The sequence below is a fragment of the Odocoileus virginianus genome, chromosome 11, assembly GCF_023699985.2.
Source record: "Odocoileus virginianus isolate 20LAN1187 ecotype Illinois chromosome 11, Ovbor_1.2, whole genome shotgun sequence".
Lineage (NCBI taxonomy): Eukaryota > Metazoa > Chordata > Mammalia > Artiodactyla > Cervidae > Odocoileus > Odocoileus virginianus.
The window spans coordinates 71,212,907-71,230,984 of record NC_069684.1 but is presented as its reverse complement, the minus strand read 5'-3'; the positions used below and the strand labels follow the sequence as shown (position 1 = coordinate 71,230,984).

Sequence of the window (18,078 nt, the reverse complement as noted above, 5' to 3'; positions counted from 1 at the left end):
GGTTTCCTTTTCTTCGCCTCCCACTTTCTCCCTGGGTCTTATCATCTATCCACAAGGCTTTGATTAGCTTACCTGTAGGAGTATTATAAATCTCTCTCATAAGCACAAACCTCTCTCCTAAATCCCAGGTCAACACTTGACATACCCAATGTTAATTGTCTTTTCCAGATGTTCTTAAATGTTTATGAATAGCACCAAGATCGAGTCCCAACCCATCATTTTTCACTCCCCTCTCTTCCTCACCACCAGCACCAGCACCACCACCATGATAAGCAATCAATTTTCAAACTGTCAACTCTACATTCTCTATGTCTTTTCTTCCCATTTTCTAGTTCAGATCTTCTGTATCCCTCACCTACCCTAGACCTCTAAGCTGGTTTCACCACTTCCAAGACTCCACCCCACACTGTTGTCAGATAAACCTTTTTTAAAAAAAATCATAGCTCTGACTGAGCTACTTAACAGGTCAAAACCTTTTAACGCATCTGCTCTACTTTCCTTAAAAAGCAACACTTCTCAGCTGTACATTCAAGAGCCCCCACAGATCAGACAGCAACAACCCTCTCTTCACCTTCTCACATTATTCACAGTACCCACAACCCAGCCAAGCAGGAAAATACCTTTAGGATTCATTTCACTGACACCTTAGCGCAAACATATTCCTAAGAAGCATTCCTCCCAGTATTTTCAACATTTTGCCAGTCTTAGATATCCACTCAAAACTGCAAATACTCCACAGGTTTTGTTTTTCTTTCTGGATTACCTTTCTTACTCTGCCCCAAAGATATTCACTCCCTCTTTTAGATGTTCTTAGCCCTTTGCTGTTGTTTAGTGGCCAGTCATGTCTGATTCTTTCGTGATCCCATGGATTGGCATTTCCCAGGCAAGAATACTGAAGTGAGTTGCTATTTCCTTCTCCAGGGGATCTTCCCTACCCAGGGATCGAACCTGAGTCTTCTGCATTGCTGGCGGATTCTCTCTCTACCGCTCAGCCACCAGGGAAGCCCTTAAAAGCAAAAACCACTCCTTAAAAAGCTTTATAGTCCTTAGGAGCGTCAGCCTATCTTCTGAATTTAATTTTTTTAAAATCAGAAACACATTAAGTCACTTAGAAGTTCTTGAAAACCTGACATCCTTAGGCTATGATGCTAAACGTTACCTGATGAAAACCCAGAAAGACCTCAGTTTTTAAAGAGATTGAGTAAAGAGTGGGGAAGAAATGAATCAGAGTGTGTGACAAGAGAAAACGGCCTTCCAGCTCACTGCTCAGTGTTTGACACAGCGTCCCTGCTAAGTAACATAAAGTCAAGGCAACTGGATTCCAGCGCCAACTGTACCATTTACTTGCTTAGCGCCTTCAGGTCAGCAGCCTCTGAGAGTTTTTCATTTACTCAATGAGACACTGCTACTACAAAACACACAAGTTCCCCTCCTTAGGCACCCATGTTTCACCAAACCCTGACAAGTGCTCAGAGCCTCACCTCACTTCCTAGGTTCCCGCCCCAGCGTAACTCTGGTCCTGTTCTGGGCTCTGCAGCACCTGGGACCCCTGTATTCGAAAGTAACTCGCAAACTACCTGTCCCTGTCGTTCCACAACTGAACTGCAAAGCACGCCCGAAGAAAGCGACGCACTCCGCTAGGGCAGAAGCCCGGCTTCCCGCCCCAGTCGCCACTCCAGACCGAGGCGCCCACAGATCCGTCCAGTGCCGGGTCCCTGAGGCTGCAGGCGCGTCCCCTCCGCCTGGGCCCCTACTTTCCAGGACCGAAGCTTCCCCCGAACGCAGCCACAGCCCTCCTCACCCAGCAACTCGAGGTTCATGCCTGAGGACTCCGGCCGCCCGGCCTCGGCTCACCGACGACACCCGCGCCCGCGCCCGCCCGCGAAGCCCGCGTCCGAGTGGGGGGCGCCGCAGAGCGCCGGCGCAGGCCCTGGAGACTCCCTGCCTCAAAGGACCCCGCGGCTTCCGCCGCCTGCCCTCGCTTCCGCCTTCGTTTCCGGCGGGCTGCCCACGAATATGCCTAACCAAAAAGAAGACGGATCACCCTCGGAACCACTTGACTGTGGTATTTTTTAAGGAACGAAAATGCTGTCGTCACTCGGTTTTTCCCACGTGCCAGAGTTTGGGGCTGTCCCCGCGAGGCGCGAGGTAAGTGAGTTAGACGGTTCAGGCACGGACTTAGACGACTCACCCGCCCTTGCTATGTGCTCCGCGCGCCGTCCCGGCGGGGTGCCTCGGCCGCGACTGAAAGGTTCCGACTGGGTGCCGCTGAAGTAAAGGGGCCCGCGGGACAGGTCCGTCCCAGAGCTTGCGGTGGGTCTCACGGCGGTGAGGGCGGTACTCAGTCCGTGCGCGCGCTGCTTGTCTGGTACCTGTCTCAGTCTGGAAAGTTATTTCACGTTTGTAAAGGTATGTGTCGATCCCACGGAAACGTCCAGTGGCATTTATCCAAGGATCTACCCTGTAACCAGCTTTCGCCAGGACGCCGAAAGTGAATGGGAATGAGAGGTGACTGCGTTCCCTGGAGCTCAACCAGGCGGGGCTGTGATGAGATGCCCGAAGCCACGACAGAACGGTTGATGTAACTAGCGAATGGGCAAATTCTATATAAACGAGCTTTGACTATGGGTGCCGTGGGCAATCATAAAAAAAAAAAAAAAGAAAAAAAGCCAAGATGGGCATAAGTGGCTGCAAGGAAGAAAAAAAAAAAAAAAGGACTGAAGCTAGATCCTCTTATCTAGATTTAAAACCAGTCATCCCAGCTTCACTCTTATTACTAACTTACCCTTTGGGCAGTATTTTGTCCTCGGTGCCTCAGTCTTGTTATATGTAAAATGGGGGTGGTGCTTACAGGGTTATTGTGAAGATTAAGTGAATTAACATATATAAAGTACTTAGAACAGCAAATGCCTACTAAATGTTAACTATTACTACTTTTCCCTAAATTATTTCACTTCCTTGAGACTGTTAAGGTAGCTAGTGGCTCCATTTGACCAAGTGCAGTAATTGAGGCCCAGAGAAATTAGGCATGTTAAAGAAAAAACCATGGGCCCAAAACAGCATCACTTGTACTAAAGCCACAGATAACTGAATCTAGATCTAATACCTGACCTAAGTGCTGTCTCAGCCTTCCCCTGTCTCAGCCTTCCCCAGAAACGTAGTCTTTATAGGCTTATCTGAAGTTTTCTGGTCCGCACCAGCGAGGTAATTCTCTCCTGGGCCCTCTCCACTCCAGCCTCCACCCCAAACTCCCCCTGAAGGAGCAATCTGCATGATAAAACCCTTGCCACTTCCTTCCTCCCTGAAAGAAGGTTTCTTGGCCTAAAAATTATCCTTTCTTTTCTTCTGCTAATAGCTCCCTTACCCCACCCTTCTTCCTGTAAGAAGCTTCTGAAATGGCAATCCACTCCAGTACTCTTGTCTAGAAAATCCCATGGGTGGAGGAGCCTGATGGGCTACACAACTGAGCTACTTCACTTTCTTTGTATTTTGTAGTGCCCTTCTGTTTACTAGATGGGATGTTACCCATGTAGTTTAATAATGCCAATTAGATCTTCAAATTTAGTGGGTTGGATTTTGGTTTTTAACAGGCAGATTGCATTCCTTCACATATCCAAAACATTCCAAAATGTCATCCAAAATATTTTACTATTAACAATGACTGTAGGAGTATTTCTGCACACCCTTGTAATCATTCGTTATTAATCTGTCCTCTGAAACTCTTGTCAGTTGGGGATAGGTGAAAAAATGTCATGGTTACATTTATTTCTTAATGAGGATGATCATCAGTTTTTCACATGTACAAATGTGTGTTTTCCTCTTCTGTGAGGTGATCTGTGCATATCCTTCACCTATTTTTTTGGATGGAGTATTCATCTTGTAGGATTTTTAGGCAAGGATAGTCTGATCAGATTGATGTTTAAGAAAGAAAACAAGGACAGTGTGGAGTAGGGATTGATTAGAATGGTGGAGAGTAGTCAGGAGATTACTGTAGTAATTTTGTAGAAATGAGGAAGACTTACTTAACTCAGAGTCACAGTGGAGGAAAGAGAAGGCAATGCATTCAGGAGAGAGGTACCAGACAGAACTGACCAAAAGGGAAGGACATGTTGCATGTGGAAAGTAACAGGAGGTCAGTAGGCTGGTGTTGCTGTAGGAGGTAGATGGGCTCCAGGTTAGGCATTTACAACTGGCCTCCTGTTTACATTTCATGGGGCATGAAGAAGTGGGCTCCAGGCTGGATACTTAAAACTTAGCATTTCTTGAGCCGAGAGATGGGTGGGCTCCAGCTAAGGCATTTACAGTCAGCCTTCTGTTTGCCCTCCGAAATGGAAGTGGCAACAGAAACAGGGTAAAGAGCCAGTGTTGGTCTCTTACAAATAACTTAAGGTAACAGTCATGGCAAGGACCCAGAGGGGTGAAGCCGTAAAGAATTAAGGGATCTCCACTCCCCCCTCTTTTTGGACAAGGGAGACACTATACTTTTGTAGAAAGGCTCCTTGTGGATCTAAAGTCAAGAGATACTGCCAGGCCGTAATGAACCTTGCTCCTCTCAGAAGCCTGCACTTTGAGATCCATGAGGGGTGTATGTGTACCCAGGGGAGGGTCCCAGGTAGGTCAGGTGTGGGAAGAGAAAGCAGATGATTGCCCAGAAGGAAGACAAAGGCTCGGCAGAAATGACTCTTTTCCGTGCCCCTCCTCACTAGGGGAGACGCCCAAACCCTTTCTCTCTGGGGGTGCGTCCCTGCCTTGCTTCTGTCTTAACTGTTGTGGGATGGGCTCGGGTTGGAAAAGAATTTCCAGACATGAGACAGAATGAGAGGGAAATAAAGTTTATTAGAGCGGGAGACCCTGTTAGAACAGCGGGCCAGCTCAAGGGAGAACCGACGTTGGTCCACTTTTATAGCCAGGGTCCAGGGAGCGGGGTGGGGGTCTTGCAGGTCATTTGCTGATTGGATGAGGCTCGTCTACTGGGTGGGGGAAGAGTAAGGCAGATACCTCCTCCCTGTGGGATGCCAGGGAGACAGGTTATACTGCTCAGGAGGACCTGAAATCCATTAACAGTTACAGCATGGGGGAGGAAAGGATGATAAGGGTCTGGTTTTTCCGTTCCTGCATTCCAGGACCCTCCTCAGTTTCTTCTGCTCCTTCGTCCTTGGGTCACCACGTTAAAACGTTTCTCTGAGTGCTGTCCAAACTTGTGCTCTGTCTCTAGTGATAAATTTGTACCTGCATTTACACTTTCGGCCTCCATAATAAATGAATTTTTCACTGGGGGCTAGGATTCCTGATCTAGCTTCATGCCCCCGCTCGCTGCTGCCTCGCCAAGATCAGTATGACATCCATGTTTCTATTTTGCCAAAATAGAAAATGTAGGGAAAGGAATAGCTTTGGTAATGTAGGTGAAGAGCACCCCAATGGGGCATGTTAGGCTTGAGTAGCCTGTGAGAAATTCAAGTGATCCTATAGGCGTGAAGTTCAGAGAAGTCTAAGCTAAAGATCTGTTTTTCACGAATTCTGTGTATACTTTCCCACATTTAAAAATCTCTGAAATAGAGATATTTCTTACATTTGATTGTATCTCATAATTATTTAGCAGTGGGTTTGTTTCTTAGCACTAAGAATAACTAAGATAGGATAATGAGGTGTATTATACTTGTAGTATCTTTGATGAAAAAGTGTTATTGGTAGTTTGTTATTGGTAGACTTTTACTTTACAAAAGTCTTTTTTTTCCCCCCCTGGACAAGTTGTACAGCATGCAAAATCCTAATTCTCTCACCAGGAATCACACCCTTGCCCCCCCTGCAGTGTAAGTGCAAAGTCCCAACCACTAGACTGCCAGGAAATTCCCTACAAAGTCTTATTAATACTACCAACTGCAAAGGAAGGTACCCAGATTTGCGTGTTGAAGGAGAGAAAGGGAAATTTAATATTCTTCCTTCTCACCCTGAAGCAGCTTGTACCAGTCATTCAGATTGTATGTAAGAAAGAACTTTTTTTAAGCTAGGCCCTCATTAAAGGCTTTGACGGATCCTCCTGAAATTAGGCCAGCAGGTATTTACCTCTTTTCCAGGTAAAATTCAGGAATTCTCTGCGTGGAGCACCTCCTGATCAGCCAGAGTTTGTTCTGCAGCTGGCTTAAATCACAGGGACTATGGTGAGGGCCAGGAGATTACTGTAACATTTCAAGGATATAACCAGTGGTTCTCAACTTTAGCCACACTAAATTTCTTCTCACTGGAATTTCTTGGGCATTTCAAAATAACATAGGTGCCTGAGTCCCACACCAGAGATCTTGCATTCATTACAGAATCTACCTAGAGCATTCCTAGGCATGTTATATTAAAAAAATTCCTAGGTGATTTTAATGTTCAGACAAAGTTGAGAACCACTACTGTAGTACAAGACTGGGGTGCCACCCAAATTATTGGCTGAGACAGAGTGAAGACTTTCTCAGAAAGTCTCAGAAATACTCCTGACCACAGTCTACGCTTATTGTCAGAGATTACAGACTTCAAAGGGAGAGCGAAGAAAGAAAAGATTTTATGGACAGTAACATTAGCACGGCTCCCAGTTCCTAAAGAAAGGCGGGATTGGCAGAGGAGAATGATCTGTGACAATCACTTGAATATATACCTCCAGCTATGGAAAAATACACATACACATACTGTTTGTAATTGCAAAATATTGGAAACCACCTAAGTCTTCATGGGCTTTCCTGATAACTCAGATGGTAAAGAATCAACCTGCAATACAGGAGACCTGGGTTTGATCCCTGGGTCGAGAAGATCCCCTGGAGAAGGGAATTGCATCCCACTCCAGTATTCTTGCCTGGAGAATCCCATGGACAGAGGAGCCTGGTGGACTACGTCCATGAGTTGCAAAGAACTGGACACAGTTGAGTCACTAGCTCATAGGTGTTCATGCGTTTGTGGTGTACTATACTGTGGCACACTCAGCAGCTACTTTTAGAAATGAGGAAGGGGACTTCCCTGGCGGTCCAGGGGCTAAGACTCTGCACTTCCAGGGGGTGCAATTTCAATCCTTGGTTGAGGAACTGAGATTCTACATACTTCATGGTGTGGATAAAATAAGAAAAAAATAAATGAGGCTTCCCTGGTGACCCAGGAGACATGGGGTCAGTCCCTGATCCGGGAAGATCCCGCACGCCATGGAGCAGCTGGTCCTGTGTGCCGCAGCTGCTGAGCCCACATGCACTACGAGGCCCCGGCGCCCTGGAGAGGGTGCTCAGCAGCAAGAGGAGCCAGCGCAGGGGAAGCCCCCAACTGCCGCAGCCAGAGAAGAGCCCACGCAGCAGTGCAGACCCAGTACAGACAAAAATAAGTAAATAACACTTTAATTTTAAAAAATGAGAACTCTGTGAATTGATATAAAGTAGTCACCAAAATGGGCTTCCCTGGTAGCTCAGCTGGTAAAGAATCTGCCTGCTCTGCAGGAAATCTGGGTTTGATCCCTGGGTTGAGCAGATCCCCTGAAGGAGGGCATGGCAACCCACTCCAGTATTCTTGCCTGGAGAATCCCCATGGACAGTGGAGCCTGGTGGGCTACAGTCTGTGGGGTCCCATAGAGTCAGACAGGACTGAGCGACTAAGCACTAACGCACACACACAACACAGTTGCCAAACGCTGCCAAGAGAGAAATGCAAAGCACAAAGATTTATCTTTAGAATGCTGCCCTAAGTAAGAAAGGAATTTGAGGAAACATATTGCATTTGCCCATTTGTGTAAAAGAAATACAGAAAAGATAGAGCAGAATATAAGGGGACTGGTCCCCTGTAGGGAACAGGTATGAAGAGAAGGGCAGAAGTTGGGGGAGGTAAAACGTGAGTGGGGTGATGGAGATGAGGTAGTGACTGACCCTTAGAGCCATGGTGGCATACCACATACCCCCAAATAAACGAAAACCAACTCGGCTGTGGAGAGAACCCAGTGGAATAAAAGTACCAACAGTGACCCTTATAAAGCAGTCACATAGCCACACTAAAAAGGATGGGAAGGAAAGAACTAAGGTGAACTGGGAAACAGCATCTTGATTGGATACCGTAAGCCTGAAGACAAAAAGAACTATAGAACTTCCCTGGTGATACAGTGGTTAAGAATCCGCCTTCCAATGCAGGGGACATGGGTTCGATCCCTGGCCCTGGTCCAGGAAGGTTCCACATGCCTGGGGGCAACTCAGCGCATGCGCCGAAACAACTGATTGCCAGCTCCTCCACAAGAGAAGCCGCCTAAATAAGAGGCCTGAGCACCGCGGCTGGAGTGGCCCTTGCTCGCCACATCTAGGGAAAGCCCACAAAGCAACAAAGACCCAGTGCAGCCAATAAATAAGGTTTTTAGAAAGAACTAAAGAAAGTATCACCACTAGGTAGACACTGGTGGTTTGTGCAGACAAGTTCCTTGAATGAGTGACAAGGGCAGGAGTTTGAGAAGAAACAGCATTTGCATACTCTCAAAACGTCTACCATAAGATACTTATTGAGAAGCTCAATAGAAATCACCTTAAGTGATAAATGTCAACATCACCAGTAATAAGCTGCATAACATCAGGAAGGGTGCACATCATACCTATAATATTCAGTCTACTTATGCTAAAACATCAAACTCAAGTTGAGGAGCCTTTGACAAAATGACTAACTAGTACTCTTCAAAAAAGTCAGTCAGCCCACGAGCACCTGGGGCCCGGACCCTCGTGTGAAGGGTGGCCATCCCTAAGCGGGGTGGGGGGGGGTGCGGTAGAGGCGGGCCGGCACCCCCTTCTTACCACTGGTGCCGCCGGCCTCAGGTCCAAACATGGCCCAGAACTTGAAGGACTTAGCGGGATGGCTGCCCTCCTGGCCCTGGGTGTGGGCACGGCACTGAAGCTACTGCTGGGGGCTGGCGCCGTGGCCTACGGCATCCGCGAATCGGTGTTCACCGTGGAAGGAGGGCACAGAGCCATTTTCTTTAATCGGATCGGAGGCGTGCAGCAGGACACCATTCTGGTCGAGGGCCTTCACTTCAGGATCCCCTGGTTCCAGTACCCCATCATCTATGACATTCGGGCCAGACCCCGAAAAATTTCCTCCCCCACAGGCTCCAAAGACCTGCAGGTGGGGAACATCTCCCTGCGGGTGCTGTCCCGACCCAGTGCCGTGGAGCTGCCCAGCATGTACCAGCGCCTGGGGCTGGACTGCGAGGAGCGAGTATTGCCGTCCATTGTCAACAAGGTGCTCAAGAGCGTGGTGGCCAAGTTCAACGCCTCCCAGCTGATCACCCAGTGGGCCCAGGTGTTCTTGCTGATCCTATGGGAGCTGATAGAGAGGGCCAAGGACTTCAGCCCCATCTGAACAACATAGCCAATACCCAGCTGAGCTTCAGCCGCTAGTACACGGCTGCTGTGGAAGCCAAACAAGTGACCCAGCAGGAGGCCCAGCGCACCCAGTTCCTGGCGGAGAAAGCAAAGCAGGAACAGCGGCAGAAGATCGTGCAGGCGGAGGGTGAGGCCGAGGCACCACGGATGCTGGGAGAGGCCCTGAGCAAGAACCCAGGTTATATCAAGCGGCGCAAGATCCGGGCAGCCCAGAACATCTCCAAGACGATCGCCACCTCACAAAATCATTATCTATGTCACTGCTGACAACCTCGTCCTCAACCTACAGGGTGAAAGTTTCACCCGGGGAAGTGACAGTCTCATCAAGGGTAAGAAATGAGCCTGGTGACCAAGAACTCTGCCTCCAGGGAGGAAGTGGATCTGTTTCTGCCCTGGTGTTTGAGGAGTCACCTTGGGGCCCACCCCACCCCCACCCCACTATCATGAGATGGCCCCTCTGCATCGCTCCTGCCAACCCTTGTGATGAACAAAGACTGACCACTGCTGGGGCAGTGACTTTCCTCCCTGTGTTGGCCAGGGCTGTTGGGACAGTGTGACTTCTCAGTGGTTTGCTACTGTGTTGATTCCTCCCTCGTGGTCTGGAGGCGATAACCACCACCCCAGGAATTCTCAATACATTTTTATTACTAAAGCTGAAAAAAAACCCAAAAAAGTCAATCATGAGAAATAAGGAAAGACTAAGGAGCTTTTACAGACTGCACAAGACTACACAGGGAGAGAACCAAGTACATGTGCAGTCCTGGACTGGATCCTAAAGTAGAGAGACATCAGGGCTGGACCCAGAGAGGGTCACACGAGTGGAGTGAGTCAGACGTCCTTTATATGTGGAACCTAAAAAGAAATGATACAAATGAACTTTCTTACAAAACAAAAATACTCACAGACTTAGAAAACAAACTCATGGTTGCAGGGTGTGTGTGGAGGGGAGGGATAGTTAAGGATTTGGGGAAGGTCGTATGCACACTGCTATATTTAAAATGGATAACGGACAAAAACCTATTGTATAGCACATGGAACTCTGCTCAAAGTTAGGTTCCAGCCTGGATGGGAGGCAGGGGTTTGGAGGAGAATGGATACATGTATATGTATGACTGAGTCCCTTCACTGTTCACTATTAGGTCTTTAGTTAGTAGTATTGCAGCAATGTTAATTTTGTGGGTTCTGATAACTGTACTGGAGTTAAGGTACAGACGGTAACATTAGGGGAAAATGGAGGAGGGATATATGGAAACTGGTAAGCCTATCTTTGCAACTTTTCTGTAAGTCTAAAGTTAATTCAAGTTAAAAAGAAAAAGGACAGGGGCTTCCCTGGTGGTTCAGTGATCAAGAATTGGCCTTCCGGAGTAGGGGACATGGATTCGATCCCTGGTCCAGAAACTAAGATCCCACATGCCATGGGGCAACTAAACCCAAGCGCCTCAAAGAAGACCTCCTGTGCTGCAACAAAAAATCGATGCAGCCCAAAAGAAATACTTCATGCTTCCACTGCAGGGTACATGGGTTCTATCTCTGGTGGGGAAACTCAGGTCCTGCAGGGTGCTAGGCGCCACCGAAAAAGAGAAAGACATTATCTTCTCCAGCTCTTCTCATGAGAGTGGTTCATGCAAAGCTATTTTGCCTAACAATAAAATGAAGGCACAAAAACTTAGAAATAAATGGGTGGTTCAGTGATAATTAATGTAAATAATTCAGGCAATCCCACATAAATTACTGGATCTGAAGAGGGGATAAGAGAGTCCAATAATGGTGGAAAACATGTCAATCTGAAGTGATAAATTAAAAAAAAAAAAACAAGAAACAGTGGTTCCAACTCTTAACAGAGTCTAGAAATTCCTTTTGGAGGCTGTTCGTCCAGGTCCACAGGATGAAGCAGCTTCAGGGCATGAGACCTGTGTAGTCACAAAAGACCCCACACTTAGAAGGGCCACACACTTGGTTTCATGTTCTGCTGTTGCCATCGTGAAAGTCTTAATTTTTGAACAAGGAAGCCCTGCCTTTTCATTTTACACAGGGCCATGCAGATTACGTAGCTTGTCCAGTCTGTCGCCGCTTGTTAGCCACAAGTGTGCAGAAGGAGGACCTTGGGCACATGGTGCACAGTATCCCTTGCCACAGTTGACTGCTCCGTGGGTAAGACCCTAATTCAAACCACTCGAGGAGACTTCTTACCTGAGAATTTGAAGGAGGAGCTAATTGGCCTCTGGGCTTCCCTGGTGGCTCAGTGGGTAAAGTGTCTGCCTGCCATGTGTGAGACCTGGGTTCAATCCCCAGGTTGGGAAGTTCCCCTGGAGAAGGAAGTGGCAACCCACTCCAGGACTCTTGCCTGGAAAATTCCATGGACAGAGGAGCCTGGTGGGCTGCAGTCTATGGGATTGCAAGGAGCTGCACACGACTGAGTGACTTCACGTCTCACTTCTAATTGGCCTCCATAGTCTGACATGTCTAGTGAAGAGAAGAGACATATTAGAGGGCCATTTGCTCCTAAACCATGATAGTCGACCTCAGATGGAATAATAGTTTCAGAAACAAGTCAAAGATGATACTTTCTGCATCCAATTTGTTTCCAAGAAGATACTGTGTTAATTTCCTCTCATTCTGTTAAATATCTTGGACCTTTGTAAAAGATAACCTTTTGGGGTTCTTTTTGGGGGGTAGGGGGGTTGGGGGCTGGGCACCACATGGCATTCAGGCTCTTATTTCCCCAACCAGGCCCCCTGCATTGTAAGGTCTGAGTCTTAACCATTAAACTGCCAGAGAAGCCCTAAAGACAGCCTTTTGGTTTGTGCTATCCCAAAACATTTTTATTGATGGACAAGAGTGCTAACTAATTCTGCTCCTCAGCAATGGAGAGTGTTCAAACCCCATGTTGTGTTGGAAAGGTTTTAAGGAAGGAGGTATCATTTCAAACTGCAAAGACTTACAAAACTATTTCTAAAACCAAACCCAGACATTCAAAATCACTTTACAAGAGAAAATCCACAGTTGCTCCTCTTTAAAGACAGGAAAACATTGCATAAAGGAAAAAGCAACACATAAACCCTTGGATGGTTTCCCCTCAGTTCTCTGGCTCTCCAATTCACTGTGATTATTTGCATCATCTTTTGTGGACTGGATGCTAATATATTTGAAGTTCAAATTAAAGCCCTTCAACAACATTAGACAAAACCTGATGGGATTTTCAATGCAGTTTTTTTCCCCCATTTACCTTTGTACCCCCTAGTCTACTAAGGCCTTTTTTTTTTTTTTTCAAGGAAAGTTATATAACTTGTTATAGAAGTCAGAGTTCAGGCTATGGGTGCTCCAAAAAAGAGACAAATTGCTCTGTTTGGCAATAAACCTTTATAGAAGGAAAAAGAAACTTATTTCCTGGTGTCTTCACTCTCAGTTCTCTGTAAATGGAATCTGAAGTCCACCTCATGCCAGAATCTAGTCTCTTTTTAAGTCAGAAGTGAATATCTTTATTAATTTTTAATACACTTTTAGAAAAGCAGTTTTAGGTTCACAGCAATATTGAACAAAAGGTACCGGAATCTCCCATATGCCCCTTGCCCCCACGCATACATCGCCTCCCCCATTATCAACATCCCTACCAGAGTTGTAATTTTGTTACAACTGGTAGACATACAATGGTACATCATTATCAAAGTCCGTAGTTTACCTAGGGTTCTCTCCTAGATTATATATCCTGTGGGTTTTGACAAATCTATAATGTCATGTACCTATCATTATAGTATCGGGGTAGTTTTATTTATTTTTATTTTTTAGTTTTATTTAATTTTTTTATTTTTATTTTTTCCATTTATTTTTATTAGTTGGAGGCTAATTACTTTACAACATTGCAGTGGTTTTTGTCATACATTGAAATGAATTAGCCATGGATTTACATGTATTCCCCATCCCGGTCCCCCCTCCCACCTCCCTCTCCACCCGATCCCTCGGGGTCTTCCCAGTGCACCAGGCCTGAGCACTTGTCTCATGCATCCAACCTGGGCTGATGATCTGTTTCACCCTAGATAATATACATGTTTCGATGCTGTTCTCTTGAAACATCCCACCCTCGCCTTCTCCCAGAGTCCACAAGTCTGTTCTATACATCTGAGTCTCTTTTTCTGTTTTGCATATAGGGTTATCATTACCATCTTTCTAAATTCCATATATATGTGTTAGTATACTGTAATGGTCTTTATCTTTCTGGCTTACTTCACTCTGTTTAATGGGCTCCAGTTTCATCCATCTCATTAGAACTGATTCAAATGAATTCTTTTTAATGGCTGAGTAATATTCCATGGTGTATATGTACCACAGCTTCCTCATCCATTCGTCTGCTGATGGGCATCTAGGTTGCTTCCATGTCCTGGCTATTATAAACAGTGCTGCGATGAACATTGGGGTGCACGTGTCTCTTTCAGATCTGGTTTCCTTCAGTGTGTATGCCCAGAAGTGGGATTGCTGGGTCATATGGCAGTTCTATTTCCAGTTTTTTAAGAAATCTCCACACTGTTTTCCATAGTGGCTGTACTAGTTTGCATTCCCACCAACAGTGTAAGAGGGTTCCCTTTTCTCCACACCCTCTCCAGCATTTATTGCTTGTAGACTTTTGGATAGCAGCCATTCTGAGTGGTGTGTAATGGTACCTCATTGAGGTTTTGATTTGAATTTCTCTGATAAGGAGTGATGTTGAGCATCTTTTCATGTGTTTTTTTGCCATCTGTATGTCTTCCTTGGAGAAATGTCTGTTGAGTTCTTTGACCCATTTTTTGATTGGGTCATTTATTTTTCTGGAGTTGAGCTGGAGGAGTTACTTGTATATTTTTGAGATTAATCCTTTGTCTGTTGCTTCATTTGCTATTATTTTCTCCCAATCTGAGGGCTGTGTTTTCACCTTGCTTATAGTTTCCTTTGTTGTGCAAAAGCTTTTAAGTTTCGTTAGGTCCCATTTGTTTATTTTTGCTTTTGTTTCTAAAATTCTGGGATGTGGGTCATAGAGGATCCTGCTGTGATTTATGTCAGAGAGTGTTTTGCCTATGTTCTCCTCTAGGAGTTTGATAGTTTCTGGTCTTACATTTAGATCTTTAATCCATTTTGAGTTTATTTTTGTGTATGGTGTTAGAAAGTGTTCTAGTTTCATTCTTTTACAGGTGGTTGACCAGTTTTCCCAGCACCACTTGTTAAAGAGGTTTTCTTTTTTCCATTGTATATCCTTGCCTCCTTTGTCGAAGATAAGGTGACCATAGGTTCGTGGATTTATCTCTGGGCTTTCTATTCTGTTCCATTGATCTATATTTCTGTCTTTGTGCCAGTACCATACTGTCTTGATGACTGTGGCTTTGTAGTATAGTCTGAAGTCAGGCAGTTTGATTCCTCCAGTTCCATTCTTCTTTCTCAAGGTTACTTTGGCTATTCGAGGTTTTTTGTATTTCCATACAAATTGTGAAATTATTTGTTCTAGTTCTGTGAAAAATACCGTTGGTAGTTTGATAGGGATTGCATTGAATCTATAGATTGCTTTGGGTAGTATAGCCATTTTGACAATATTGATTCTTCCAATCCATGAACACAGTATATTTCTCCATCTGTTTGTGTCCTCTTTGATTTCTTTCATCAGTGTTTTATAGTTTTCTATGTATAGGTCTTTTGTTTCTTTAGGTAGATATACTCCTAAGTATTTTATTCTTTTTGTTGCAATGGTGAATGGTATTGTTTCCTTAATTTCTCTTTCTGTTTTCTCATTGTTAGTGTATAGGAATGCAAGAGATTTCTGTGTGTTAATTTTATATCTTGCAACTTGACTGTATTCGTTGATTAGCTCTAGTAATTTTCTGGTAGAGTCTTTAGGGTTTTCTATGTAGAGGATCATGTCATCTGCAAACAGAGAGAGTTTCACTTCTTCTTTTCCTATCTGGATTCCTTTTACTTCTTTTCTGCCCTGATTGCTGTGGCCAACACTTCCAAAACTATGTTGAATAGTAGTGGTGAGAGTGGGCACCCTTGTCTTGTTCCTGATTTCAGGGGAAATGCTTTCAATTTTTCACCATTGAGGGTGATGCTTGCTGTGGGTTTGTCATATATAGCTTTTATTATGTTGAGGTATGTTCCTTCTATTCCTGCTTTCTGGAGAGTTTTAATCATAAATGGATGTTGAATTTTGTCAAACGGGGTAGTTTTATTACTTAAAAAATCCTCTGTGCTCCTTTCATCTTGCCTTCCTTTCAACCCCTGGCAAACATTGATCTTTGAACTGCCTCCATAGTTGTGCCTTTTCTAGAATTTCGTAAAGTTGGAATTGTACAGTGCATAGTCTTTTCACATTGGTTTCTTTTATTTAGTAATATGTGTTTAGGTCCCTTCCATGTCTTTTCATGGCTTGATAGCTGATTTCATTTTAGCACTAAATTCCATTGTCTGAATGTATTAGACAGTGTTTATTTGTCCAGTTACCTGCTGAAGGACATCTTGGTTGCTTTCAAGTTTTGGCAATTATCAGTGAGTCATCTATAAATATCTGTGTGCAGGTTTTTGTGTGAACATAAGTTCTCAGTTCCTTTGGATAAATACTAAGGGCATGTTACTGGTCTGTATGTAAGAATAGGTTTAGTTTTGTAAGAAACCACCAAACTGTTTTCCCAAGTGACTGTACCATTTTTTCATTCCCACCAGCAATGAATAAGAGTTTTTGTTGCTTCATAGCCTCGTTAGCGTTCAGCATTGTCAGTTTTCTTGTGTGCAGTGGTATCTCATTGTTTTAATTTGCACTTCCCTGATGACTTGTGATGTGGTGCATCATTTCATATGCTTATTTGCTATCTTTATATCTTCTTCCATGAGGTCTGTTCAGAACTTTGCCCATTTTTAAATTAGATTAAGAGTTGTTTTCCTTCTTTTCCTTTGGTATTATATCTAAAAGCCATCACCATACACAAAGTCATCTAAGTTTTCTCCTGCCGTTGTTTAGTAGCTAAGTCGTGTCTGACCCTTTGTGACCCCCTGGACTGAAGCACTCCAGGCTTCCCTGTCCTTTGCTATCTCCCAGAGTTTGCTCAGATACATGTTCGTTGAGTCAGTGATGCTATCAAACCATCTCATCCTCTGTCACCCCTTTCTCCTTTGGCCTTTAATCTTTCCCAGCATCAGGGTCTTTTCCAACGAGTTGGCTCTTCACATCATAGGGCCACAGTATTGGAGTTTCAGCTTTAGCATCAGTCCTTCCAATGAATATTCAGGACAGATTTCCTTTAGGATGGACTAGTTGGGTCTCCTGGGTTGATTTCCTTTAGGAATGACTGGTTTGATCTCCTTGCTGTCCAAGGAACTCTCAAGAGTCTTCTCCAGCACCACAATTCAAAAACATTAATTCTTAAGTCCCAGCCTTCTTTATGGTCCAACTCTCACATCCATACATGACTACTGGAAAAACCATAGCTTTGACTATAACCTTTGTTGGCAAAGTGATATCTTTGCTTTTTAATATGCTGTCTAGGTTTTTCATAGCTTTCCTTCCAAGTAGCAAGCGTCTTTTAATTTCATGGCTGCAGTCACCATCTGCAATGATTTTGGAGCCCAAGAAAATAAAATCTGTCACTGCTTCTACTTTTCCCCTTTCTATTTGCCATGAAATGGTGGGATTGGAAGCCATGATCTTAGTTTTTTGAATGTTGAGTTTTAAGCCAGCTTTTTCTCCTAGGAAAATGTTATATTCCAGGAATTTTATAATTTTGCATTTTACATTTAGTTCTGTGATCCATTTTGAGTTAAATTTTATGAAGGTATAAAGTCTGAATCTAAGTTCATTTCTTTGCATGTGGATATCTAGCTGATCCAGTACCATTTGTTGAAGACTGTCTTTTCTCCACTGTATTGCCTTTACTGCTTTTCAAAGATCAGGTGCCTATATTCATATGGTCCTATTTGTCTATTCTTCCACTAACACTGTAACTGAGCAGGATCCTAGCCCTGCTGTGTCCTTAGCCTGCCTTTTGTCTGTGGGAAACCTTTAGCCAAAGAATAAATTTCATCAGAGAAGTGAGAAAATGCAGAAACAAAGGAAAAGTCACATGAGACCAAGTAATAATGTACACATTAAGCATAGTCAAGGACCTTTAGTTCCTTCTCAAGGGTTATAGATAATATTCTGAGCCATATCCGTGAGTTGTCTCATAGATACTGAAACTCCCACCTGGTAGAAGAAGTTAACTACTGATGACCAGACTGTACCCATGACTTAAGCTGCCACAATTCCGAGAATTGGCCTCAAAGCAATGGTAACAAACTGCCCCTGGAACTGAAGATAAACTGTATTTAAAGTAACCAAGATGACACTGGTCAGACCACTGATGACCAATCTGAAGATGACTGTCAGAACTGACTATGTTGTTTCTGCATGTAGCCCTCTCCCAGGGAATAAGAATAAAAGCTCTTATTCCCTGATTGTCAGCAGGGGGAGTTGGCCTTTGACAGACGTCCACTTCCACTTTGTCTCCCTCGCCGACCCCCACCTCAACCCCTGGCATTGCTGGCATCCAAAATAATGCAAACTTTCCTTTCCATCAACCTAGATTCTTTAATGACTTTGAGCAACGAGCACCTGGATCCCACTTTGGCTAACAGTATCACACTGTCTCGATTAGTGTACCCTTACAGTATATCTTGAAATCAGTTAGTGTCAGTCCTCTGACTTGGTTCTTTTCCT

At 44.6% G+C, this 18,078-nt stretch overlaps 2 protein-coding genes and 1 pseudogene across 6 annotated transcripts in view; 1 reads left to right on the top strand and 2 right to left on the bottom strand.

Moving 5' to 3' along the window:
• RBBP5 (RB binding protein 5, histone lysine methyltransferase complex subunit) overlaps positions 1-1,955 on the bottom strand; it is a 39,491-nt gene extending 37,536 nt beyond the window's left edge. For all 5 annotated transcript variants that reach the window (XM_070474607.1, XM_020891686.2, XM_070474606.1 and 2 more), the window contains exon 1: positions 1,802-1,955. Coding sequence is in view for 4 of the 5 variants with exons in the window: in XM_020891686.2 (XP_020747345.1) it covers positions 1,802-1,820 (19 nt within the window). In the remaining variant the exon portion in view is untranslated. The remainder of the gene's footprint in view (positions 1-1,801) is intronic.
• A 299-nt stretch (positions 1,956-2,254) lies between these two features.
• On the top strand, positions 2,255-12,158 carry LOC139037553 (prohibitin-2 pseudogene; annotated as a pseudogene).
• DSTYK (dual serine/threonine and tyrosine protein kinase) overlaps positions 9,999-18,078 on the bottom strand; it is a 78,705-nt gene continuing 70,625 nt past the window's right edge. The window contains exon 14 of the mRNA XM_020891693.2: positions 9,999-10,223. Within this exon, the coding sequence (XP_020747352.1) occupies positions 10,211-10,223 (13 nt within the window). The 3' untranslated portion in view covers positions 9,999-10,210. The remainder of the gene's footprint in view (positions 10,224-18,078) is intronic.